At 42.0% G+C, this 27,965-nt stretch overlaps 1 protein-coding gene across 2 annotated transcripts; it reads left to right on the forward strand.

Annotated features, from left to right (window-relative positions):
• The first annotated feature begins 694 nt into the window (after nt 1–694).
• On the forward strand, nt 695–27,777 carry farp2 (FERM, RhoGEF and pleckstrin domain protein 2). Of its 2 annotated transcripts, XM_070909052.1 has the most exons (29): nt 695–779; nt 1,449–1,683; nt 8,217–8,321; nt 9,946–9,988; nt 10,071–10,149; nt 10,617–10,714; nt 11,116–11,230; nt 13,708–13,855; nt 13,963–14,058; nt 14,191–14,354; nt 14,438–14,506; nt 14,652–14,709; nt 14,850–15,123; nt 20,229–20,413; nt 20,647–20,736; nt 21,408–21,541; nt 21,627–21,708; nt 21,817–22,054; nt 22,276–22,406; nt 22,495–22,563; nt 22,644–22,733; nt 22,949–22,969; nt 23,153–23,235; nt 23,496–23,614; nt 23,824–23,987; nt 24,413–24,586; nt 25,747–25,854; nt 25,958–26,109; nt 26,219–27,777. In XM_070909052.1, exons 2-29 carry the CDS (start codon nt 1,483–1,485, stop codon nt 26,310–26,312), a joined length of 3,384 nt encoding a protein of 1,127 aa, XP_070765153.1. In that variant the 5' UTR covers nt 695–779; nt 1,449–1,482; the 3' UTR covers nt 26,313–27,777. The 2 variants fall into 2 exon arrangements, with proteins under 2 accessions (XP_070765153.1, XP_070765155.1); XM_070909054.1 differs by lacking the exons at nt 22,949–22,969; nt 24,413–24,586.
• The last annotated feature ends 188 nt before the right edge of the window (nt 27,778–27,965 follow it).

A 27,965-nucleotide genomic window follows, 5' to 3' on the forward strand; every position in this document is an offset into this window, starting at 1 on the left:
GGGGAGCTCCGTTACAATGCTAGAAGTGACCTTTTCCTTTCCTCGTGATATTAGTTCAATCTGACTCTTATCATTTACGTGCTGCCACAAAACAGAAAGGGCCTGTGTGCAAAGTGTGCGACGAATTCCTCATGATTGATGTAATCAAGCTCTGAAGCGAAGAGCGACATATAGGCTCTGGATAGGCATAGGTGACGCACACGCACGCACTAATACCTACTACTCGGTTGAGAGAAATGTGTAATTTAAATGTGTTATCTGTTGGGTTGCAGAGAAAACCCACCTCTATTTCATTTTTATCTACGGGTCAAACTTTAGCCCAAACTTAAAATAAAGACCGCTTCGCTTCGTGAGTCAAATCAGATAAAAACTAATCAGATGAAACGATCATCTTTTATTTCCTCTAGGTGTTCACAACCATCGGCCTGTAGACTAAATGCACGCGACCTCGAGACCATAAACTTTTTAAACTTTCCACGCGGCCTTATTAAAAATCCACAACATGTATTTATTTTAATTTTTTTTTGTCAGGCGTACAGGCTTTTAGTCTCCATCAATCGAGGCTATTTAAAGTAAAGGAAGGTAAATCTTCGCTCCTCAGCCTACAATCCTTCAGCCACATTTCAACCAATAGCAGGACGAAGGGGGCGGCTTTAGCCAATCACAGGCTAGTCTGAGTGCGCACTCCGTTGGACGACGACGACGACGACCATGGACTGGAGTAATGTCCTTCTCGGTGTAACAAACTTTTAGGATTTAGTTTCGATACAGGCAAAACGGTAAGTTTAATTCTACTTTTTGGGCATATTATCATATTTAGATATTCAAACATGGCGACTTTTTTTCGGAGAAAAAACTCGGTGTCAGGGTGTATTAATACGTCGGTTTGCCTCTCGTCGGTAAACTAGTGTCTACCGAGCTGCCTTTCCCAAAATAAAAAAAAAAGAAAGTAAAACTCACATTGTACTTATTTTGTTTTGTTTTGTGTGGCTCTTGAATGTCGTTCCGTTGGTTTTCCTCGCTTTAAAGTTGTTGGTGGCTGCAACATTCAAGCCTCACTGACCCAGTTAGGCCCGCATGCAACGTAAAGTCGGTACGCAGTCATTTCTTTTTGTACTTTCTTTTTTTTTTTAATGTCGTCTTCTCGAGTTAGGCTAACCTACACGCGCTTAGGTGAATATTAGCTATCAACTTGTACGTGTTACACGTATTATGAATGAGTCTCACATGTCCTTTTAACAGTTTCAGGCAGACAGACTACTTTTTTTGGAGAAACTATGTGAAACCGGTATTCACCTGGAGTCACCTCGCAACATTCATGACAGATTTACTTTGCCGCTGACAAAATTGTTTTAACTGCAAAGGTTTCATCGCGTTTTGCACTCTCACCCACCACCACCACCACCAATTTCGCTGATGATTTTCTGTTGTCCTCCCTGTGTTTGCAGGAGTGAAGTTGAGGGGGAGCTGCTCGGTGCAGTAATGGGGGAAACCGAGGGTTCATACCGGGTCCTGCAGACCCCTGGCACAAGGCTGGGAGCCCAGTTCAATGCTGGTATCAGCACGTTGGAGCCGGGCCAGAGCCTCGGTGGCAACATGATCGGCGGGAGCAAAAGCCATGGGCGCGGACTACAGATCCGGGTGCAGGGGCTGGACGACTCCCAGGAGTTCTTTGATATAGACGTGAGTTTCTCCTCAACTGTTGCGCAGCCTCACTGTGTCCCTCACACCCTCTTTTATTTACACTGCGATAAGCCTGCAGTTTGTTACACAGCAGGATACATCTAGCCTTTATTGTCATGAGCTACCCTGGTTGCGTGTGGCTTGGGTTTGTGACAGCTGCCACATGGCTTTGGTGCTGAAATCCTCCTTCCTCCTTAAGGCTTCTTATTCGGGCAACTTAGTGTAACTCACCAGGGCACTTTTTAGTTTCTTGGCTGTGATTTCTGCTCAAGGCCCAAGTAGTAGTAGTCGTAGTAGTTTTATTTCCTGTGGCCATCCAGGACTCAAGCTTGAACATGTGAATGAAAGTGTGTTCAATGGAAACATCCATTATCAACCTGTGTAGTCCTCAGCATGGCGGTCTAGACTTGCTTTGATGGGTTTTGCTTTGTAATGACCAGCATCAGGCATTACATTTTCTAGCCTCTCTTAGCCCGGTGTTGTCTGAGTTTCTGATTTAACTTAAAGGTTGATGAAATGGGCAGACAGAACAGGGTGTTTTTCAAGGTCTTGCTCTGCCATCATCACTGCAACTACAGCAAGTAACTGCATAGTGTTATCACTGACCCCCTGCAGTGACATCCAGCTGAGCTGATATTTTTCTTTTAGAATAAGTACAGGAGCATACAGTGCAAGGCAAGTTACACTGATAGTTTGAAATTATGAGCTACAATTTAATTTCAGATTAATCTATAACCAAGAATGATAGCTGTAATTACTTTACAGAGAAGTTAATCCCTTCTTTAAAGATTGGCAGTTGGTTTGAACTTTTGGATCCACAGTTTTACACTGCTTTCCTGTGTTTACTTGCCAAGTTGCTGCCGGAGTCATTCAGAAGGCAAGTAGGAAGCAATAAGGAAGCCACTATATCAGAGCAAGTTTCCTGTCTTTTCTGTGGGAGGGAAAGTATCAAAGTGATCAAAGTGGAGTCTCCACAATGAATAAACAACCGTGTTAATGACTGATCGATGGAGGAGTTTTAATTTGTCGTGTGATTTAACTGGACTTATTTGATACTAATTCTCCTAGAATAGGTTAATGCATTTAACTTGTGGAACTACTCTTAAATCCTTGCGTAGCCACAACAATAACGGTTCTGGCAGATGAAGTGTGGGGGCACTGCTGAGACAGACATTTCATAATCTTATGCACCATATGTTGTCTCAAAGTCTTAAACTAATAGAATGTGACAGACACAAGTTTAATTTGTGTGGTCGTGGGGTCCCTGCGCTGCTCAGTCTGGAGGAGAGGAAGTTTCAAGAAGTTGTTTTTTGTCTGCATTAGGGAGATATTCGGCTTCACATACTGAGAGACGACTGAAGTTGGCGTGGCGAGTTCAAAGTGAGCTCTGGACATGGTGTTGATAGGAGATGGCAGACAGAAATACATGGCTGCAAAAGGGGAATGACGGCAATCCTGTTGTCAAGCAGACTGCAGTTTGCAGAGAACAAGATGGCCTCTGTTGTTCACCGCTGTCCAACAACGCTTAATTTTTCTCTTCATTCATACCGAGTGGTCGTTGGCTGGTGGGAGGATGGTATTTATGTCTATGTACAGAATGGCTGCAGAGCTATACATCTGCTACATGACTTATGTTTAATTTTCACTTAAAAAGAACTGCTATTAGTTTTATGTTTATGTGACCACAACTCCCTTAAAGATAAATTAATGAAGTGGCATAACTTGTTGTTATTTGTAGTTTTCCCTCATGCGTACTGTATGCAAAAATAGATACATACAGAACATTTTTGAAATGGTTGTGGCCTTCAAACAACTGCCTCCCCTCATTGTGGCATTTTGGTTGCTCAGCTGCTCAAATACCTTATACAATTGTTTACAGTCTTTACCATGCCATTACCTTCGTCTCTCACTGTGCAGCGAAGCATGAATACTCTCTTGTCAAAAATGTGGTGAAATTCTGCTCTCTTTAGGGCACACTTGCACCTGGCTTTGTCATGCTTTATACCTATAATGCTTTACAGATTTCATCTCATGATAATGGAGAACCGTATGAACACATGGTGTGATAGAATACATGTATTTATGGTTACATAATGTCTTTAGTCTGGAACCACAACAGACAAATTGGATCAGAGCGTGTGTACTTTGATGTGTGGCCTTCATCTGCTGCAGGTACCTAGCATGGTCGTCATCATCAGCAGACATTTGCTTGCATGGCTCTCGTCCACAGGCTCCTCCCCACAGCCAGCGCAGGAGAAAGCTCAGCCTTGTGGTTTCTGGACAGGGAGGCAGGGCCGGTAGGGCAGGGAAACACAGGCTTCTTTTATCCAGCACAGCCAGCCCCCTTTTGCTGGCCGTAACTTCCAGCTCAAAACTTGCAACAAAAAAAAATAAAAGAAGCTGAGGGTGGGATGTGAAACCCAGCCGTGTGAAAATGCAGTACAGTCGGGGCATCGGCGGGAGGGGTTCCAGGCAGGCTTTGCTTTAGTGTTAGCAAACAAGCACATAAATAGCAAGGTTGACAACCAAGTGGGTTGGGGGAGACCGAGGGGCAGCCTCTGGTGTTAAAAGAGCAGTTCAGAGGGAGCAGTCATGGCCGGTACAAAGTTTGAGTCTGGGTTGTGGGGGAGGGGGCACACTCAGGAGTGAGGTCCTGCCGAAAGTTTGGAATTTCAACCACTGGCCTGTAGCAGAAATCACTTTTAGTCACTTGAGAAAGCTGAAACTCAATGGTTTTTATCTTTTAACCATTCGTACAAAGATTGACTTAGATGAGGTGGGGACAGTGTAAAAAGAAAGATACTGGTGTTTCATTTTAATTCTTTTGAGATAATGTTATATCAGACTAGTATAGCTGGGGATAATACAAAAGTCTAATTATCTGTGTAATGGGTGGATCTGTTTCATGTACATGCTCAAAAAAGGAGCACTCTTGCTCTTCATTACAACCACTACAGCTGAGCAGCTCTAAGCTCTCATCTCTACAAAGCACTCACACTATCCCACTGTATACTGAAGTAGCTAAACAACCTAATGGCTGTGCCTAGAAGGACTTGTTTAACATCTGAAACGATCCCTTGTTCTGCACATTACTGATCTCTCCTGTAGTTACTGTTCTGGTATTTTTTTGTGCCGCTGGGAGTACTTGGCTGCCACTCAAGGAGGTCCCACCTAGAAAGGTTTTTTTTGGAGGCAAAGTTTAGTTTGCAAAGTATCTGGGTTACACAGGTGACCTGAGCAGAAGGCGCACTAGCACATCTGATCCTGATTACCACTGTGTCGTGTTTATCTGGCCAACTGTGCACAGGGACAGTCAACTGAAGCCAGGTAGTGAGAAGAAATCAGCACTGATTATTTAAAATGAAAGTTTCCCTTAAGTGAAGAAAGGCATCAAACAACCTGTTGATCTTTGAAATGTGTCCTCGTGGCGAGCTTTAATATGTATGTCAGCAGGAAATCTCCAGACGGCAAGTCCTAAACAACGTACGTCCCACTGTGCCAAATGCAAGCCCCAACACACCCCTGCTGTCAGTAGGAGGTTCCCTGCCAGTCACTGGTGGCTGGAGAGTATCAACTACTGTTTGGTGAACCGTGCTTAACCTGTCATGCAAGGTACACCCAAGCCCAGGGTTTGAATTAGGCGGGATGATGTTTGGGTTCCCTGTGTTTTTGTAGGTTTTCTTCTCTGTGCACGAGAAGGGCAGTCCTCCTCCCTCGTTGCTGGCTGCTTTTCAAACACACAGGAGGAGATTTGTCTTCCAGTGAAACATCTGTTTGTCATAATCCCTGCTGCTTTCGGAGCTTGATTGACTGACCCACTGACCTGCCTTAATGTTAGAGCTCAGAGATGAGACTGCGGTCCATACCACAAGTTCAGTGTGAACAAACTGATCTCACTGTCACATCGCCAACGTGCTTGACCTGAAAATGCCAGCTGGGCTTTTAGGTAGCAGACCGCTGACATGTGTTTGCACGGCAGAGTGGGTTAAGATAAATCATGGATGGGGTTGGGGAATGTTGACCAAATGAAATACCTCAATATTTTTTTCTTACATATAAATATTTTTTTATTTTGTATTAAATATTCTCGTAGTAATTTCACAATGTTTTAGTATGAGTTTTTGTGCTTTTAGAAGATATTTACACTCCCCAGAAATTGAGAAATTATTGTTGAGAGTTATGTTAATTGTGACTTGATGACTAAACTGGAAGGATTCACAGGGTACCATCTTTTAAATCGCTTGTGTTGTCTGACCAACAGTCAAAATATTTCTCGGGTTAGGGCAATAACATAAACCAGAGAAAAGCAGCAAATCATCAACTGGGACCAGGAAATGCATGGCATTTTTGTTTGATAGATATCTTCATAATTGTCGGTTAATTTTCTGTTAATCAATTAATGGACTCTAAATTGAATTGTATTTGCTCTAACCAATAGCCTAGAAAATTACGTTGCATGTCACAATGTTAATAATATGTCTAAGTGTCTCTCGAGCCCTCTGCATATTGCAGGAGCTCATTAAGTCAACAGATCATATACACTTTACATTTATATGATGTTTACTTGTCATCTTGTTGCTCTGAATTCAGGTTTGGCTTGTCGCGTTTGTCACATGGCTTTATTTCTCCCTCTTCTCACTTTTTGTTACTGCTCTTGAATGCAGAAATGCCCAGCAGGGATCCCTGCAGTGGTATATGGACTGCGTGACTGCCCGCAGTGTATACAGATTTCCACACACGGATAACCCAATTTGGAGGAAGAGCAAGTTATTTGAAGGGAAATTCTCTGCACAAGTCTGCGTTGTGATGAAATTATTCTGCATATAAAATGCGGTAGATACAGTGCATACTTTTTGTGTGTTCATGCAGGAGGATATTAGGGTGGTTTCAGTAGTGCACCTTGTCCTTTTTGCTAGCTGTCTGGCCTCAAATAGGTCTGTGAAACTGTCATCCCTCCGTCTCAGACTGTGGAAGATAAAGCTGAATGTGCGAGAGGAGGGTTTAACTCTTCCTCCAGACCAGAGGGCTGTGAATGCAGTTTTACATTCCTGCAGAGGGTTAATGAGTAAAGCAAAGGAGGGGCGTCTGAAAGCACACCAGTCAACACAGAGTAGTTTGCTCATGACTACTTCACAGAGGAGTAAAACAATCAGTTTTTTTTTTGTTTTTTTTAATCAAACCAGTCACCCTAGTTATGATTTTTCACGGCTTGGTTAAAGAAAATATTTTAAGGTGGAGAAAAGGCGGCAATTTTTTAAATCCCATGTTGGAGGAGTGATTAGGCTGATTATACCTGTTAAACATTGCTATTTGTGCTTTAAATCTGCAGTATAGATGTTGGTTAGCCTGAATTTACTGGATTATTATATGGAAGTGTTGTCTTAATCCACAGGGAAGGTTTGGTTTTGCTCTAATAACTTTGTTTACAAAGCACTTTAGGCATTGGTTCCATCTGCTTAGAGCTCAGTATGTGATTACATTGAATTGGCATTCACTGAACCCCACTAAACGAGTCCAACCGAGACAGAATACCTCAAAATGTGTCTTTCGTTTGGCTGCTTATACATTTTGAGTACTTGCTGTTGCTGTCTGGATAGTATGTTTGGCCTGCACACAAAGACAACCCAGACAAAGTATTTTAACACACCAGTTTTTGCTCTCTGGTTGAGATCAGCTGTAATTAGACACCGTAAATGCACGGAAAAAGGGGTGTTTTTACAATAGATTCCTAAATTTATGGATGTTGTGTCAGTAGGTTTCACCTGCAATTTATAGGTTTTGTGAATGCAGAACATATGATTGAATCAAAGTAATGAAAATACTAACTACAGTAAAATCTCCTGGTGCTTTCTGGGCTGTAATGCTTTACTGTAGCTAATGCAAAGCAGTTCTTTTTATAAGGCTTTTAAAAATACTATTTTACATTACAACCAGATGTTTCAGGCTATAATTTTCTCAAAAAGTTACAGGCTGGGACTCCAAACCTCAACTGCAGTGTGTTCTTAGTACATAGTAATTAGTTCTTCATTTAGTGAAAACAAACCCCAGAGCGTTGAGAAGGTAAACTTAGGCAGATTTCCTGCTTGTGATTTTTGCTGCAGTCTGTCCAGGGCCAGATAACGGTTAATGTACAATCCACACTTTTTTGCAGTTTACTTGCTTATCCATGTCAAGGAAACTATTTAAATTGACAGACGGAACATAGGCAGCCATGAAACACACAATGAGGTGGATCATTTACAGATGCCAAATATTTTCTGCACCACACAGACAATGTTTATTCTGTGTTTACTTTGAACACAAGCATGACCTCTCTCATCCCAGCCTAAGCTTAAAAAAACAGTGATGACAGTGATGTCTGTTAATCACCTATGTTGACGAGCTATATTGTTCAAACTTCTTTTTAGTCAAAACAATGCACTTTCTCTTTCCATTGAGATTGTAAGATGTATCGTCAGTGGACTTTTTAAGATCTTTGTGTTGACATAGTGATGAAAATAATGATTCCTTTTCCTCTGTTTTTTTTCTTCCAGCCAAAAGCTTTTGGACAGGCCCTCCTTTCTGAGGTTTTCCTGAGAGGCAACCTCATAGAGAGTGATTACTTTGGCCTGGAGTTTCAGAACATGCAGATGAACTGGGTATGTACACCAGCAACTGTGTCCTCTGTTTCCTGTTTGAAACAGACACTTTGAATATCCAGAAACTGACATGCAAATTGATTAAACATGTCAGTTAAGTACCGACCAGCAAAGGCAGCAGTCTGTTTCAAAGGTCAAAGGTCACAGCTTGATGGCAACATGATGACTCTTCTTTAGCTTTCTACAGTGATGTAGGATTGTTTTACTGGACTTGAGCAGCATATAATCTAGGAATATTTTTAACTCGACAAATGTCAGACTTTCCATTGTTTCATTCTTCCAGAAACATAAATGGAATTCAAGACCACCTACAAGTTCTTTGTGAGGCAAACATACTGTATAGCTTCTTCAAAGAGAATGGAGCAGGTGTTAACCCACTGGCTCATATATTAAACTGCAAGAGCAGTGAAAAGCCATTCTGCATATATACAGTCCATTTGTTGCTCTGCAGTATTGTTTTTAAAAAAGCTTTCACATGACAAGAGTTGAGCAATATGTTTAAAACCAAGGCCCGGCAGCAAATGCAAATATATAAAGACTTTAATGCCTCTAACCAACTAAGTAAATGACAATCTAAGTCAAAGTTAAAACAAATTAAAATTTGGCTGCTCTGTTTTCCTTTAAGCGTCCCTTTGCCACATATAAGAGTAGAGTTACTCCCATAAAAGGATAGAGGCATCATTGAAGGTTTAAGCTTTTGGTTTTACTTTAAACCTCCATCAGTGGCAGGTAGATTGGTAGGTGTAGACAGGTGTCTGGAAACAACAGCTAATATCAGGTGTGTCAGCGGATTGCTGATGATGCCACAAGCCTAAACTGAACATCCACAACTCTTATATGTTAATTAGTTAAATGTTAGTCAGTCTCCTGGTTCCTTCGCCTCATGTAGCTTTGCTGCTGAGCCAGGTGTCAACACTCCATTAACAAACTGAATGCTTTTACCAAATTTATGTGATCTGGCAGAGTAAAAAAAAACAAACATACTATGTGATGTTTTGCAAACAGGATGTGTGGACCTGATGCTAATGTCAGTTTAGAGAAGTATCCATCATTCAGGCAGCTATAGCTTTAAAAGAACAATAACAACAAACATTATGTTAATATACATACATATATATATATATATATACTAATACTAATATACTAATATTTCATGCAAGTTATTTTTTTCAGTTAAACGATTTGATTATTTCATCTGGAAAACATCAGGATCAATATTGAAAAATGAAAACATCACCTTGGCCTCAGCAAATATAACCAACAGTCCAAAACCCAAATGCACCAGTATCTGTACATTTCCTGAATTTATTTGGATGCCCAAACACATGCATGTAACTATGAACTGAGAGAAGGATTCAGGCAAATATCAGCTGATGTTTTAATATATCTGTCTGGATCCAGCACATTCCTCCCTCAATCAGACCCAGATGGAATAGGGCACGCAGGCTGCTCCTGCCCACAACATTGCCACATCACTCTACTCTCCTCTAGATGCTGACACACTGTACAATCACTATGTAGTGAGGCAGTCATTGAAGCTAGAGCTGCCTCCATCTGTCACATTTTGTAAAAAGTTCTATTGTAATATTGTGAAGATGACACTATTTTTTTTTTCTCTCCTCAGGTTTGGCTAGAACCCACAAAACCTGTTGTGAAACAAGTCAGAAGTAAGTGAGCTCAAATCTTAGCTCAGTTTCCACCCATTGAAAATGTGTTTGTGTGCTGATGATGTGTTTTTGTGTTTTTCAGGACCAGCGAATGCGCTTTTTAGGCTGTCAGTGAAATTCTTTCCTCCAGACCCGGGTCAGCTGCAGGAGGAGTACACAAGGTCAGTGACTGTAATTTCCTACTGGATATTACTTTTATCTCATGCCTGTGTAGAGAGGCTTTAGAAAGACTTGCACACTTTTTTTGCCTTTTCAGAAGCTCACGATTATGGTTTTCAGGGCATCATAATATTTGTCCTCCCAAAAATGTTGAAATTCTTTTTAATGCTGTGCTGCCGTCAATAAGAAAGTGTGTCACTGCTTGTATTTATTTTGCTTTAACAACAAACCCAAGAAATGTGTGTGTGTGTGTGGGGGGGTGTAATACAATTTCAATGGGGGGGTGGGGTCTAGGCTTGTGTATTTTTTACATTAATAAACAATGACATTTAAGAGTTGAGGAGTTGGGCCGTTAAATGCCATTTAACTTTGATAAAGAGACATTAAATAATCTATGATAAGCTTGTTTTGTGCTAATTTGTGTCTCTTGAACAGACAGACAATAAGCCTCTGTGCTTTTTTTTTCTAGGTACTTATTCTCGCTGCAGATGAAAAGAGATCTGGTGGAGGGCAGGTTGATCTGCACAGAAAATACCGGAGCCCTGCTGGCCTCTCACCTTGTCCAGTGTATGTTTTAAGATGCTATTTTTACTACAAATATTTAGTTTGTTCACTTGCCAGTGACAATATTCAAATATATTGTGCCAGATTAAGCCAGTTCTTTTAATGACTGCATTTCAACGTCATTCTGCAGTATTTAAAACATCTGTTGTGTGAAGGATTTATGACTAACTAACATCAATGAAAAGCAAAGAGAAAGTCTTATAGATCCAGAAGAATAAGGCTCATCATTGGAATCTCATAGAACTTGATAATTAAAGAAATAGTTTAATCATTGGTATTGATCTAAAACCCTATCAAAACGAACGTGTGCACACTTTCAAAATAACGTCAGTCGACCTCACTTAATAGATGTTTACGTTGATGTACAAAGACAAACAGATGTTTTGCTCTTCCTTAAACCGCAGCCGAGATTGGCGACTACGACGATGCAGCAGACCGGGACTTCCTGAGGATGAACAAGCTGTTGCCTTACCAAGAGAAGGTGCAGGAGAGGATCATGGAGCTCCACCGCAGGCACCTGTAAGTTGCTCCCTCTGATCTGTCCTATACCTCGTTGTCTCACGTCGAGCCGAGGCTGCGTGACGTCGTGTTTGTATTTTGGCTTTGCCTTATCGACCCGCCTTTCCGTTGTTGTGGCTGCATATTTTCTTGATATAAACAATGTCAGTCAAACGGTTACGTTTAAAGCCGTCAAGTACACATTTATTGCTGCGCAGTGTCTCATCCCTGCCACAAAGAGACCAGCTGAGCAGCAGGCGGCCAGCAGATTGTTGTGTCGCAGCTGCTGACTGTGCACTTCTGCTCAAGTCCCTTGTGCAGTTTGTCATATTTTTTTTCATGGTTTTCCTTTAGTCTCTAACACATGTGACTTTAAATAAAGCAAAGTCCAAACTGGAAATAAAAAGCACTGCACTACTATGATTACGTTTAGTGTTTTTAAGTACAGGTACACAAACGAGAGGACCTGTGATTTATTGTGTTCTACTCCTGACCACGTGTTTAGCCAGTTTATGGTGACATGGACGGACACAGCACAGTCGAGGACAGGGACTTTTCCGGTTTGACCTCGTTCCCAAGCAGGGCCATAATATTGTGCTGTTTTGGTTGTAATCGCATGGTTTTATATAATGCCTCTCAAATCCTCAAAGTTATAAGGGATTTAAGGACACACAAGTCGGCATACACGTCATGATACGATTTTTGTTTGAATTTCATGTGATAAATCAAAAAGAAAAGATTGCAGAATGGACACTGGACTCCACATTATACTTTCAGGGGTGTGTGTGTGGTTATTCATTGCTCTGAGAAGCAGTGGAAGTAAAAAAAATTGACAACACAACAGTATGACAGTAGTGCGTTGCCTTTTACTGTTGCAAGATGTGAAAAATAATACACAGACTCGCTTCCCTGGAAGGTTGAGTTAATATATGACCAGCTTGAGTGAATATATTGTTTTCACTTGCATTTGTTTATGCTGAAAAGTACGGAGTGTACTAGAAATCACTGCCACTCTTTCCTGAACATTTTAAGCTAAATATTAAACGAACCGCAAAGTTTGAGTGTTAACTACATATTGCTGCTTCCTACCTTTTTGGACCATCTAAATTTGATTTTTGCATTTTAAGTAATTATATAACATAGTTGCAGAGCATAAGAAACAACAAAAGAAACAATAGTAAATAAAATAGTGGCACGTTGTCTGTGCCCCTTTTTTTTATGTTTAGTGTTGGCTATGATGAGGTAACTGAACTGAGACAACTGTGTGTTCTGGCTAAACAACCATAATGAGAGGGTTCCAGTTCACAAACGACTCGCTGCACTTTTCCCACCACCAGCCTCCTTGTTAGCTCAGTGCTATCCTATGGCCAATAGGGGCTCTTTTCAACCCAGTGTATTAGGCGGCTTTAAAGACCTTTGCTAATCTCTTCCCTCGGTTGCCAGAGTGGAAGCAGCGAGTTCCCTGGCCTAATCGCCTGCTCTGGCCGGTCTATTAGCCATAAGGCCAGTGGGGCAGGGGAGGGCCCTAAGGAGATTTCACCGCTTAACGGATGAACAAAATTAGAATGTGGTGATGATTGGATGGATATGTCTTCCTAACATGCTGTTTGGTTGTAATCACACGGTTTTAGATAATGCCTCTCAAATCCTCGAAGTTATAAGGGATTTAAGGACACACAACTCTGCACACGAGTCATGATACCATCTTTGTTTGCATTTCATGTGATAAATCAAACAGAAAGATGGACACTAGACTCCACACTATACTTTAGCCTGTGATTATAAACCTTTTTATTGATTACAGGAACACAAATGTTTTGCTGCACTTTTGGCATTGTGTATATATACAGGAGAACCAGAATCAAACAAAATCTTTTAGTAGTGTTGCAGCTATGCAACAATATTTGAAACTCTATTCTGACACACTGGAAACCAGTGCAGAGACCTAAGAATTTAGGTGATGTATAAATTTTTTATCTCCATTCACTTTCCTTTTGTTATTGACGAGATGCTGCTGTACAGATTTAGGTCAGCTTACACCAGGAATTCCCACGCTTGGTTTTTAAAGGTTTGAGATGAGCACAGACTCTTTGCCTTTCTTCTGTTTTTGCTCTACTTTGATATCAGTTAGATGGGTGTTGTCTACAAAATTATAATAGGTAATATTGTTTTGTATAATTTGGTCAAATTAAACCATTTAAAAGTTAAATAAAAGAAGAAATCCGCCGTGTTGGTCTGTTTGGATACATAGTTAAAAAAGAGAAAACGGTTTCTGTTTTGGAAACCGTCTGTAAGTCCATCGCATTTGTCTACGTCTGTACAGTGGTGTTATATGAAAGCGCTGAGATCTAATAGGACTATGACAAAGAGTTTGCATGAATCGGGGAATCAGACTCTCCTGTGTAAGTCAGATTGTGAATGCTGCTCGTACAAGATCAGCATGAAGGGGACGTGTTGTCACTCAAGTGTTGATGTGTTTAACATATTGTCTGCTCCAGGGGCCAGACTCCGGCTGAATCCGACTTCCAAATCCTAGAGATTGCCCGTAAACTGGAGATGTATGGCGTCCGCTACCACCCAGCAGCTGACCGGGAAGGCACCAAAATTAATCTGGCTGTTTCTCATATGGGCCTTCAAGTATTTCAGGTGACTGCTGCTCTCAAACCAGCTGTCTTTTGTGGATGTGACCCTCAGTCCCTTAACTATGTTGCTAAAGGTTATTTCTTTCTGTCAACATCCCTTTTTCCTCCCAGGGCAACACAAAAATTAATACCTTCAATTGGTCCAAGATTCGCAAACTGAGCTTCAAGAGAAAACGGTTCCTGATCAAGCTCCACCCAGAGGTTCATGTATGTATTAATGAATAGATTCATGTATTTATTCAGAAAAGTTATCTGTACTTCTCAGATTCCACATCCAATGTGAAGGAGACCAGTTTGGTGTGTGATTTCATTTGTCTTTCTTTTCATATTTGTGTTCAGGGCCCCCACCAGGACACTCTTGAGTTTATGATGGCCAGTCGAGACCAGTGTAAAATCTTTTGGAAGATCTGTGTGGAATACCACTCATTTTTCCGTTTGTTTGACCAACCCCAACCCAAGTCCAAAGCTATCCTCTTCACTAGAGGCTCTTCCTTCAGATACAGGTATTAAATACTTGGGTTTCCTTGAAAAATGTTTCCGTCGTTTCATTATTCAGTGTTTTTAATTCAAAACATTTCTCTGTCAGTGGAAGGACTCAGAAGCAACTTGTGGAGTATGTCAGGGAAAATGGAGCCAAGAGAACGCCGTACCAGAGGTGTGTGTTTCCATACACAGTATATACACACTTCATCTGAAAGACACGTTGTTTGCCTTACATATTCTTCCAAAGTATTGACACAGAAATGTTTCCGCATGGCATTCATGATGGTAATTCTTCCACTGAATTGTTTCTTGTTCAGGAGGAACAGTAAAATACAAATGTCTGCTCGCTCTCTAGCCACAGATGTGCCAAAACAGGTCAGTGTCGCTACAAGGTGTGCAACAAATGAAACTAAAACTTAATAACTTTAATAATGAATGAACTAATACAATTCTCCTCTTTCTTTTTCCTCCCTCCCTCTGTCTTGTCCTTGTCCTGCTGTGTTACATTGTTTTAGAGCTTGTCATTCAATGACAGTCTCAGGGTCCAAGGCTCCCCTTCCTCTGCTACTGTGTCCTTCCACCCAGCGCACATCTCTAGCATCCTCCCGCGAAAAGAACTCCAACCTCAGCCCCAGCCTTTGTCCTCACTGAGCCAGTCTCCAGCGCCTCCCCAGCAGCAGCAGCAACAACAGCAGCACCTTCAGTCCCCTCTGCAAGCTACCAGACCCCCCAGCCCCCCGAAGGAAGAACCTGTCAAGGCCGCTTCCCCGTCTCACTACGCTTTTCAAGGTGCCCCTAGCAATCAGGCAGCAGGACACTGCAGCCCCTTGTTTGTGTGTTTAGAGGGTGGCACATCCAGATCACAGCCCTCCAAAAATGGCAATGAGGATAATGAGCATGGTGGGAGAAGGGGAACTGGGTGCTCGGTGGGAGGGGGTGGAGGGAAGAGGAAGGGGGTTCTTACACCTGAGGCTTTTGAGGCGGAGCTTTTGCGTACGAAACAGAATCCCATGTTCTCAATGTCCACCTCGCCACTGCATGTCACAGAGGAGTTCATAGACGATGATCCCACTGAAATTTCCTTTTATGGTGGGGGGGCCGAGGCCTTCTCTTTTGGGCTTGATGATAAAGTACACCAGTTTGATTATGTCGAGGAATCTGACCTCAGCAAAAACAGGATCTTTAGTGTGGGCATCGAGGACCTGAATGGGAATACCAATCCCTTCCCTGATAGCATTGTTGGTCATTCTGAGACCAGCTCCTTGGCTAATAACCGCTCCGAGTGCAGCTCCCTGGACAACCTGGGGCTCAGCTCTGCAGGCGAGTCCATGTCAGTGGGTTATGGAGGCCATGACTCCTCCTCGCTTCGCCTGCCAGGCTCTGACATTCAGTCCGAGGCCAGCTCAATGGTCAACTTCCCGGCGTACTCTGTGCGATCCGAGAGCAGCTCTGCTGTGCAGTTCAGTGACCTGGTAGAGCAGCTGGAGCAGCTCAGCTACCCGCCCACTGCCACTGAGGGCTCTGGGAACGACAGCTCGGACTCAGACTCCGACTGGGGCTCTGACAGCGTCCTCCCCCCTGAGCAGAACCTGTTTTACAGTAATCCGCTGACGGGGAGCAGTGGAATCGAGGGTTTCCTCCTTCAGTGCCACAACCTGCAGGCCCTGGCACTCGCAGACCCCTCTGGATCCCCTCATATTAAAATGTAGATAATCGTGCAGCACTTAATAATTAATAATGATAATAAGCCACAACAGCATAACTCACTCTTTAATAATACAATTTAACTGTAGTCTCAGCAACACCTGTGACCAAAGATGGTTGCATCGTGTGAACCTGTATGTGGCTGTCTGTTTGTACTTTCCAACAGCCCGCACTCCCATCAGTGTTGATGCACACTTCATTTCATTTCATTTTGAACTTTCTACTGCGAAGTGGAGGGAAACGTCTGCTGTTCCACATGTTGGTTTTCGGCAGCAGCACTATTAGTTTAGTTTGTATCAGTGATTTGACCTGGTGCACCCCTGCTACGGTCAGGTTTTGGTGCATTTTTTTTGTTTTTTAAATCACTCCTGTCTTCTCATGAAACTTGGCTTATCAAGTTTTGGCCTTCATCTTCATGAGATTCTTGAATGAGTCTTTCTTGTCTTTTTTCAGTTGTCTTATCAACAACATTCAGCCTATTAAGAGCAAATGTTGATTATGCGTTTTGGGGTTATCCCTCAAGCAGTTCAGAAAATGCAATTTTTGTGCTTTTACTTTGGAAGCTTTTATATATTTTTAATACACGTTTCACATCCTTTATTAAAACACTAATGTACACATTAACATAGGAATGTCTTGTTAGGTTTGCCTCCCATTTGCTGAATACATATAGTTAAACTCCACTTTGATCACCTGGCTTAATAGTTTCAATTTAATGAAACAGATATAGCTAATTAAAGGAAATTTGTAAGTTATGTAGAGTTTTTTTTCCACCCATAATTTAACTATAACATCACCAACAAGTAAGCTTAAACAATGTGGTATACTAATTTACAAAATACTTAATAATAGTAGTCAAGTATTCATTATTACTTCATCATCATCTGGCTTTTAATTCTAATTTCTTAGATTGTACTTATTGTGCAGAGGTAGAGTTTTCCAGTAGATGTTAATCATTAATCGTTCTCTAATCTCATGCCTCCAATCTCAGGGTAAAAATAAAACCGAAAGTCATTCAGGTTCAGTGATCCCCACCGGCATCCTGTATTTAAAAGAACATGACATGCCATGGAGCCACTTCTGTGCCTCACTGACATCTGCTGGCTGAAGTAGTCGTCAGCATTCTTCACATCAGACTAAAAATATATTTCACCAAAATAGACACCAACTAACATTTGTATTGAATGTAAGCAGTGTACTAATGAGCCATTAAGTGCACTGTTAACACCACTTTCTACAAACTGAATGTATCATCTTACATATATGTAAGGCTTTGTGCTTCTGTAGCAAACATGAATAATAGTGTTTGATAACGTAGTACTTCCTAATTATTGAAAGTTAGAATGCAGAGCATCTAGATGTAGCGCTTTTATTTGTAATTTCCAGGAAACCCTTTTGGACGTTTTTTGGTAAAGCTTTTATTGAACCATCCGCACACGATCAGAGATTGATGTCGCTTTGTCTCTTTTCTGGCACGTTAGCAGGTTTTGGGGGTTTGGTATTAGCTCGTCTTCAGGGTACCAACACGATGGTATTCTGTTTTTTTGGAAGGAAACAGGGGTCTTTTGCACATTAGCATTATTTTCCCATTACTTTTTTTATTAGCTGGATTTGTTTTATGTAGGTTTTTTTAAAGTATTGACATAGGAACGATAGTTTGCTGTCAAGTGGTCAGTCGCTAACATGCTAGTATGCACAAAGCTTTTTTTAAGTGTTGTTTTTATCCAACCTCCTGACCTCAGATATGTCTGTGGTGTCTGGTCTGGAAAATGACTTGTGCCATCGAACACGAAAAGCTAATTCTGTGTTGATATCAAGCTCATCAGTAGTATTTCGTTAATTCACTGATGTCATTTCCTCCTCACAGCCTTGACTTGCAGAGTCCGATGTTTTTATTTCCTTCCATGTGAACTCTCTTTAACCTGCCCGAAGGCAGACTTCACTTGGTGTTTGCGAAGTTAGCTTTTTCTGTACGTGTTACAGAGCCTTGTTTTTGCACCGCAGTGCCTTAAAGCACTTAACTTTCACTCTTTTCATGCAACATGCTTTCATGCGTATCTCAGGTGTACGTTCCTGTTAATTTTTCAATAGCGTTGGGATGTTTCCGGTGAACATCTTTGTGGAAAAGGGGCCATCTAAATGAAGAGTTTTCCTCTTTAGTAATTAATACATCTTTTTAAATACTCACCAGTTCTCATTGTCATTTTGAAGGATGGCAAAAATCCATTTTTATTTTTCCTTATGAAAAACACTCAAAGAAGTGTTTTTGCAGTCTCTCTGCAGTCACAAGTGTGAACAGTTGTTTCTGTGTCACCTTGGAGAGTCGAGAACATTATTTTGTTTCAGATGCCATCAGTTGCCCAGTAGACCGAGTAGAGTTGGTCTACTAGGTGATCAAGGGTTTGTCTTGATGGCTTTTTTCTTATTATTTTTCTGCCATGTGATTCTTCCCACATCTCAACTAAAGATTGAATTAATAACGGACTGACAGTTAACCAGCTAAGCTAACTGCACTTAGGCATCGAGTAACCATCACTTAATCCTGAATATGTATATTGACTTATTATTATAAACAACCTGTACTTAATGTTTGTATGTTTTTTTTTTTTTTTTCCTCTCAAGAATAAAGTAATCACTTTTGGGTACCATGAATGTCAGACTTAAAATTCTTTTTGAGATGCAGACTGAAATCAAAGACGCAGCGCTGATGTCATTCTTTCAACTGCTTTAACAGAAAGCTCAGCGGGGTTAGACATCGCTGAAATGAAAGATCATGCACGGTCCAGATCATGACGGATAAAGTTCACCTCGCCCTCGGCCTTCAGACCACAATCTTATCACAGTGTTGTAGATATGTGAGAAAAGAAAGGATCCCTTGAGGTTATACTCGGACACTAGACTGAAAATATGTGTGCTGTTTTAGCCTCGTCATTTTCCAAATAATTTGAAAACTAAATGAAACTCTGCAGGTCCAACTTGTGATCCCTTTCTCCCCCATGAAAAAACAAACAAAAAAATCTTTTTCACATGCAGGAGCAACATACTCCGTCTGGAGAAGTGAAGTATCCTGTTCGTATGTAGTGATCTTCAGTGTAACACCATCAGAAAGAGAAACCTATACGCAAAAAGTCAATACGCTTTTTATGTTTGAGGCAACAAACTCGTATGCTGTTGGGGGTTGGGTCGGACTCGTACACAAGATTCCTCAACTTAATTCCAGCTGAGTGTGTGTGTGTGTGTGTGTGTGTGTGTGTGTGTGCGCGCTCCCTGTTTGGACAGGCTTTGTGCCAAGTCATTCCTCAGCAAACCCTCGTCCTCCTGCTGTGGAGCCCGACGTCCGCTCTCTTCCCCTCCTCGTGTCTTTCCCTGTGGGGCCTTTCAGATAAACTATAAACAACTATTTGCCCTCCAGACGAGGCACATTCCTGATAAGTCTTTGCGTGAGCAATTATTTCCGGGTCGAGCACCAACTTTTTTTTCTTCTTTTTTTTTTTTCCCTCTCGGCCTTCCCCCACTCCTTTTTTTTCTTCTCTCTAATAGAAGTGGAAGAACAGCTGTGGTGACCTGTGACTCAGTAAAGAGGATAGCCTAGCGTTTCATCTGCTTGTTTTGTCTTCCTGATTTGTTGTGTAGCGAAGCTCACAGGCAGAACAAAAGCAGCAGAAGAGCCAGTTCTCTGAAATGGAATCAGGGCTCGTATAAGTTGGCAATGAATCATTTTGTCCTTCTTGTCGAGAGCTCTGAAAACAATGGCGGGGGTTGGGGGGGGGGAATGTGGGAACCATTACTTGCCGTGGTCTACTATGCCGTCTCCCCTTTCATTTGTGGCCAGTGTGTGTGATGAACCATTCCACTTGTTTTTGTACAAATGTGCAGCACTCGGCAGTGTTTCTTTTCTGAGAGGAAATAAGATAATTGTGTAAAAACAGGTTAGGTGAAGATGAAACCTACGGTTGTATATTGGACTCACTGTATGCAACACATACAGCTTGATTGTTTATTTAAACTCCACCTATTTCAAAAGATCATGTTTGTCCTGTTTGTGTAGAGTTCTTTTTTACCTTTGTGATTCTCTTATTTTGTCACTTTCCTGACCCCTTACTCTGTAATATTTTTAGGACTAGATTTGGATTTGGATTTAAAACACTAATTTTCTGCATTTTTTAATTTCTATTTTCCCTCTTCCACAGATTCAGTCGTGGACAGCCCTCAGCTCTCACCCTTCAACTCCAAAGGTCCCCTCTGCCTGTCGCCCTCCTTCCAGATGTCCACCCTCAGCCTGCCGGGCCAGGCCCCATCACCTCTGCAAAGCCCCATCCTGAGCGAGGTGGGCAGCAATGCCAGGCTAGAGGAGGAGGAGGAGGGCAGGAGGAAGGTACAGTGCTTACATGCCACCCTGCCACCCCCCGCCTCACTATCCCCATTTTTAAGGAGTAGAAAACAGACAGACTTCACCTTGCTTGTAATTTTTAACAATGGATGGGGATTTTCAAAAATGTTGTTCATTTAATGGAGGGAAAACTTTCCCTTTTTTGAAAGAATTTTGTCATGATGGGGGATTGTTGTGCGTCACTCCATTTTGAAACGTATGTCCCTCTTCTTCCACAGCGATATCCCACCGACAAGGCCTACTTCATTGCCAAAGAGATTCTGACCACAGAGCGAACGTACCTGAAAGACCTCGAGGTCATCACTGTGGTGAGTTTCAATGTGTATGTATTATATAATGTGGTAGTAAAGATACATAATAATACAACATCAAGCAAGTACATTTATGATTTTAAAAAGAATGGAAATGATAAAAGACAAAGTATAACAATTAACATCCTGAATTTCCAGTTTTTAGAAATATATGATATAGAAATACTGTATATAATTCTTCCCTCAGCTCAGTTACAGCACAGTTCAGTGCACCTTTGTTCATCTGTGATGGGATCAGATTCCCACACAGTCAGAGACTAAAAGTGTGTGTCACATAGTAAAGTGTGTGTCCTGGTCATAGTAAAGTTATAAAATCACAGTTCACCACGGAGACGACGAGTCAATCACATGGGATGGCAGCAGAGGAGGTTTTAACCATTTCTGTGTAATAAACAGTTGGAGACCCCTGTAAGGTTTTGGGGTGGTTTTGTAGTTTGAATTTGAAACATGTGCCTGTATAAAAACTGCTTTTTGTTTAATTCTCTTCATTCTCTCCTTAATATGATGTTGGACTTGAAAACTCCTTACAGTCGCCTGACGAACAACGTTACTATCAGTTCATCCTTGAGATGCCCATCTCATTGTCACTTTCATCCATGATCACGTATACCAGTCTGTTTTTAATAAGGAGAATATATGCATTAATTGTCTGTTGTCCCTGCTCCCAGTGGTTTCGCAGCGCTGTGATCAAAGAAAACGCCATGCCCGAAGGCCTGATGACCCTCCTCTTCTCCAACATTGACCCCATCTACGAGTTCCATCGGGGCTTCCTCAAGGAGTTAGACCAGAGGCTGGCTCTCTGGTAGGTGCTCCTGCAGTGTCTGCCTGTGTGATGAGAGGTGTGGACGCCTCTGATGAGATGCTAATAATCTGTCTTGTTTCCTCAGGGAGGGACGCTCTAATGCTCACGTCAAAGGGGACTACCAGAGAATCGGCGATGTGATGCTGAGGAACATGTGCGCTCTTAAGGTGAGAATGCTTCGCTGAGCTCTCTAATTAACATCGACTCTCCTTCTACAGGCTGACGACCAGAATCTCCCGTATTTCACGCCGTACACATTTATTGTCACCCTATAGGAATTCACCAGCTACCTACAGAAACATGATGAGGTGCTAACCGAGCTGGAGAAAGCCACCAAGAGGCTGAAGAAGCTGGAGACGGTCTACAAAGAGTTTGAACTGCAGAAAGTCTGCTACTTACCCCTCAACACATTCCTGCTCAAGCCCATCCAGCGCCTCATGCATTACAAACTCATCCTGGAGCGACTATGCAAGCATTACTCTCCCACCCACCGGGATCACGACGACTGCAAGGGTGAGTTTCCCACAGCTTACGTCCTCTTGCTTAAATAATTAATATTGATAATAGACACCGTCTCACATTCTTCTTCAATAATACAAAATATCTACAAATAACAACAGTTTGTTTTCTAAAATGGTCAAAATGGATTGCGTGAGTTTCAGAGATCTCTTCTCTTGGCTCTGTTGAGATGGTTGTAAGTATTTTGGATTTACATCACTTTTGTTTGCTTGCAGAGGCTCTGAAGGAAGTGGCCGAGATTGCCACTCAGCTCCAGAGCAGTCTCATCCGGCTGGAGAATTTCCAGAAGCTGACGGAGCTGCAGAGAGACCTGATCGGTATAGAGAACTTAACGGCACCAGGCAGGGTGAGTGCAGTGATGCCGAGCAGAGGGTAGGGGGTGCTGGGGAACTGGGTAAAAAGTGGAGCATCTGACAACCTTCTTGTGTTCTCAGGAGTTCATACGAGAGGGATGTCTGTACAAGCTTACCAAGAAAGGGCTGCAGCAGAGAATGTTTTTCCTGGTTAGTACAAAACTACTGCTGCTTAAACTGTAATTAAAGCATCAACATGTACTTAAAAATAACTGTTTCTGTTGCCTCAGTTCTCAGACATGCTCCTCTACACGAGCAAAGGCGTTACGGCGACCAATCAGTTCAAAGTGCACGGCCAGCTGCCCCTTCATGGCATGATAGTGAGTATATAAGCTCTTGTTCAGCTTCTTTTTAAACTTTTGTCCCCCGTTAACCTACATCAGTCCTGTAAAAATCCCACCACAGGTCTGGGTACACTGTCAGAAGAATAGTAACACCTGATGGTTAGAAGTGTCAGTATGATCTGGTAGTGTGTTGAGAAGGAAGGGCCTGGGTCTCCTAACATTGCATGTCTCTGCTTTACCCCTGGCTGCAGCTCATAGTGCTGGATGCACCGGTAAGTCCACTGAGCTCTGCCAGCTTTGGATGCCCAAACCCTACCCTTCTTCTCTCGTGCTTGTGTAGACAAATCGCCAAGAAAAAAGCACACCTAGCAGATTGCTCAAGATGCAGAATCGCTTAAAGCTTAAATTTAAAGCCATTGTAAACAAATGTGTTTAAATTCTCTTTTTGTTTGTAGGTTGAGGAAAGTGAAAACGAGTGGTCAGTTCCCCATTGCTTCACCATCTACTCTGCTCAGAGGACCATCGTAGTGGCTGCCAGGTGAGAAGGGGAAAGAAAAGTTTTATTTATTTATTTATTTGTTTGGACTACAAGTGAAACTGTAGAGAATTTATTTAAACCGTGTCAACGTTTGTAGATAATTGTTAATGTTTATTTTCACTTAAATTTACTCATAAATTGACAGTGAAGATTTTCGCACATCTCCTACCTGTACTATAAATGCACACCAATAATCATCATGTATAATTCAGTGCACTGTTGTCCCTTTCTTCTGTCTGTTGTGATGTTTGTGATGTCAGCTCTAAAGTGGAGATGGGGAAGTGGATTGAGGATCTGAACATAGCTATTGACATGGCCAAGAAGTCCCAAGAGAAATCCAGCATCTTCCTTGACGCTGGCCTCGGCGATCACTCCAACCGTAAGAGCTTCTGTTGACCTCAGTGTTACGTGAAGACGTTCAGTAACTACAGAACTCGCAAAGGGGAAAAGGGTGCTTTATGTGGCTGAATAAGAAAGAGATGAGATACAGCACGCATTCAAATGTACAGTTAATTCCTTTCCTCCCCAAAAAAAACAAAACATCCTGTCCCGCCTCCTCCTTTCTCCCCCTCCTCCTCCCCCCCTCAGGTTCGTCTGACGAGGTTTCTTTGGAGCAGGAGTCGGAGGATGACATGAACTCCTCCCGCACTTCACTGGACAAGCAGACACACCACCGTGCCAACACCACCATGCATGTGTGCTGGCACCGCAACACCAGCGTGTCTATGTCTGATCACAGCCTGGCTGTGGAGGTACTCCTCCTCTGCCCGCATTAACACACACACACACACACACATTCACACACACTGAATAAGTAAAAAACACAGACCATAAGTAGTTAAACTCACATGTAAATGACATTCGTCACCACTGGTGGATTCGAGGAAAACATCCGTCATCGCTCTGGAGTCCATCTCGGCGTTCCTCCTTCTCTTTCTAACCCTCTCAGTTTCCCTCTTTTTTTTCCCTGGTCACTGTTGTGTTTCTCCTGCCTCTGCTGTTTGTCTGGAAGGCTCTTTGTTCTTGATTTAGGATATTAAGAATGTGCATGCAAGAAATGTTCGCTCGTATTTTCTCTGACACTAACATTCTTGCTCCACAGACCTGGAGGACTTCCTAACTGCTCTTTCGTTCCCCTTTTTCTTCCTCTTAAAGCTAACACGCTAACACTTTGTCTACTTTGTCTACACTTTGTCTCTTCACCCTCTCAGTCTTCGGCTCTCCGGCTGTCTCTCCGGAGCTTCCTCCTCGCTATCTCCTCGGTCAGGGCCAAAGACCAAACACCATCACGCATGTTTGCTGGTACCGAAACCAGAACCTCTCTCTCACTGATTACCTGCGCATGAACCAGGTACCAGAGCCGCGGGCCCTTTATAGGTCATTAAGAGGTTTAATTATTCTCAGAAAGCATAACTGAGTTAAAACAGCTAATTATGTATTTAACCATATTTAAATTCAATGAAAAACAAACATTTTGCTCTATAGAGATTTCACCCTCATCTGTTGATTGATGCATCATGTTTTATCCTCCGTATCTCAGAAGATACAAAATCAAAACCGGTTGCAGCACCTGCACCCACATCAAAACATCCATTCCAATCTATACCGACCCAACAGAGCAAACAGAGTAAAATAAAAATAACCATGATAAGATAAGAGTATGGGAAACTACCAAAAATAACCCCATACAAGGCAGCCAGTCGGGTTTGAGACACAAGTAATCTTACTTTACATACATCTTTGAAACATTTTGATCCTTTCTTTTAAAAAAGAAAGTAGTAGCAGTAACAATATAAAAAAGCTATGGGAAGCTATGAGATTGTCACATAAAGAGTAGGAACAACTGAAAGTACCACAAGACGGTTAGATTATAATTATTTTCAAAAACAAGTTGCTACAGCAGCAGATTCCTGCTTTGTTTTGATGCGCTGCAGAAATGTTGCATTAAAGGAAAACTTATCTGTGTAGCTTGGGCCGTTGGGTCTATCTGTTATGACAAAGTTCACTCACCAAAGTAACTGGCTGGTCTCCGCATTCAAAGATCTCAGCAGTTACTTTGGTGGGTCCAATGTCACCTAAATACCTAAAAACACCCAATGGCCAGAGCTGAAAAAAATTTGAAAAAGGGTTTTAATTAATTGTAGTTTTCTTGTAAATGCATGGATTCATAAAACGAGCATGAACGTGGTTTCACTTATCGCATCATCATTCATATCGTTTCACACTTTTTATAAAGGTCAGCTTCTTCAACTTCTTCTCTCATCTTGTGAGAATATCTCTTACTGTAGCAACAGACAAGAAAGGAAACATGATTAATATGACTAGAACAAATGAACTCACTTTCCATATTAAAGTTAGAGCATGCATCAACCTAATTAACGCACAGACGTATTATATGTAGTAATGAGTGCAGTATGTCACAACCAAGCGCTCTCACACAGCCACAAATCACTGGCTGACTTAATCCTCACCGTCTTACCATTCAGTGTTCTGCTCTCCCCGTCTGTGTAGAACCAGCTCTCGGGTTACCTCCTGAGGAAGTTCAAGAACAGCAATGGCTGGCAGAAGCTCTGGGTCGTTTTCACCAACTTCTGCTTGTTCTTCTACAAGACTCACCAGGTCAGCAGACGCATCCTGAGATGTATTGTTTCTGGCGTTTATAACGCGTGACGGAGGTGAAGTGGGTCTGTATTCAGTAAGCGTTTCCCATCTCCGCTTGCAGGACGACTTCCCGCTGGCTAGCCTCCCCCTGCTCGGCTACACCGTCAGCACCCCAGAGGAGTCGGACAGCATTCACAAGGAGTACGTCTTCAAGCTGCAGTTCAAGTCCCATGTTTACTTTTTCCGGGCAGAAAGCGAGTACACCTTTGAAAGGTATGTGACTTGTTTCTAATTCCCAGAACATCGTAGTACGTTTCACAGGTCAGCCTTAAAGTCGTGTAGCGACTGTTTTAAAACTGTGTCCGCTGTCTTGTCTTCACAGATGGATGGAGGTGATCAAGAGTGCAGCCAGCACTACGGGCCGGATGAGCCTGCTCATACCCAAAGGAGGTCCCATGGAGATAAACGGAAACTGAATCAAACATCGTGTGCCTGGAGGCTGGGCCTCTAGGACATCAGGAAGACTATCCAGTCTGGTTCTCAGTGTAAAGTTCAAGTGACGTGGACATTTGGACAATAACACCTGGAGATTGACAGAAACTGCCAGTTTTAAGTGTTAACATTTCTCAGCCTAAGGATTTAATTCTGATGGTCTGTGCCGTTCTCTTGATTAATGATGTAAATGATAACATTTGGTCCTGTATGCAGGATGTAATGAAAGGGAGACTTGTACATTTTGATCAGTTTTTGCATGTGTAGCGCTCAGTTGGGCTGTTCATATAGACTGATACTGTTATATGGGACCAACTCAAACACAAAGGGCTTAAATTCAGCTTTTTCTTTTTTGAAGGAATTTAGCACAGGATGACTGGAGATGTGCTGGGTACAACACTCTGCTATGACTGGGACACAGATGATATACAGTATGTGGGGGAAAAAGAAAGCACAGGACGGTGTGTAAGAGTCAGAGATGTGTGTGAGGTGGAGGCGAGCAGAAGGTTCGTGGAATGTCGAGACGAGTTTGCGAGTCATCGCAGTTTGGAGACGCGTGGGGAAGCTTTGAGAAGTTCATGCTGCTGTTGGGAGAGTGACACACAAGCCATTTTAAACATCTGGCAAAGTGCACATTTCTGAGGGTTTTAAGAGTAAACCTGTATGAACTATTGGTATAAGCGGTATTTATTTCTAAAACACTATCTGAGGCTTTATTTGCCTGATTTAATGGAGGGAAATGCAAAGGACGTTTCAAATGTTCAAAAGGGAGCTTTTCTGCTTAAATCTCCTGATTAGTTAGGCGGCATTACGGCCAGTTTGATGCTACATTTCTCTCTTTAATGTCAAGTGTAATCAAATGTATCCTGTTTTTTTTTTTTGTTTTGTTTTTTGTTTTTTTTTTGCATAGGGATAACAACTCGAGGAAATACTGTGTAGTGTTTACTCTGTGTACAAGTTGCAGCTTTTCCTGCTAAAAACAAACCAGAAGAACATATTTTGAAGTAATTGTACTTGGTGATGACGTCTTGCTGTGTGTCGGACTGTTTTAGACAAAAGGGAGACGCCAATGACACCTACTATCAGTTATTTAGTGCGCTACAGGCAACCATGGTATTATTTCATATATGTGTTTTTGTATGAAGACTGGAATCTTTACCCTCTGTGTGTGTGTGTGTGTGTGTGTGTGTGTGTGTGTGTGTGTGTGTGTGCGTGCGTGCGTGGAGAAGCCACTGGAGCTGTAACATGAGGTGATGATAGAGGTCATCTCCAAACCATCTGACATTCTGTGTGTGTAAGAGACTGACTGTTGCACAGTTAACATACAGTATGTGACTCCTATTTATTGTGTAGCATGTCATCAGGGCCATGCTCCCGAATGCCCTCATGTAGTCTTCATGTTATTCCATTGAAAACCTAACAAATAAAAAAAAAATTCTTTCAATCACAGTTGTTTTTACGTACTGTGTGTTACCGATTCACCAGAAAACATCTCGCCTGCAGACATCCACCAAATGTCTAGTGGTAGACATTTTAGGTATTACATTTAAGTTCCTTTACATTTCAACAGCATAAGAAACTCCAGTTGCTAGATCATTTACAACTGTGTATACGGCACACTGAACGTTTAAGCCACC

This window comes from Enoplosus armatus, chromosome 7 (genome assembly GCF_043641665.1).
Source record: "Enoplosus armatus isolate fEnoArm2 chromosome 7, fEnoArm2.hap1, whole genome shotgun sequence".
Lineage (NCBI taxonomy): Eukaryota > Metazoa > Chordata > Actinopteri > Centrarchiformes > Enoplosidae > Enoplosus > Enoplosus armatus.

What these genes read in the sequence shown, in the direction of transcription:
- farp2 (XM_070909052.1), top strand. Translation starts at nt 1,483, where the DNA reads ATGGGGGAAACCGAGGGTTCATACCGGGTCCTGCAGACCCCTGGCACA. An exon ending in GACCAGAGGCTGGCTCTCTG is followed by an intron (nt 21,542 to 21,626) that starts GTAGGTGCTCCT and finishes TTGTTTCCTCAG; the next exon opens with GGAGGGACGCTCTAATGCTC. An exon ending in AGCAGAGAATGTTTTTCCTG is followed by an intron (nt 22,564 to 22,643) that starts GTTAGTACAAAA and finishes CTGTTGCCTCAG; the next exon opens with TTCTCAGACATGCTCCTCTA.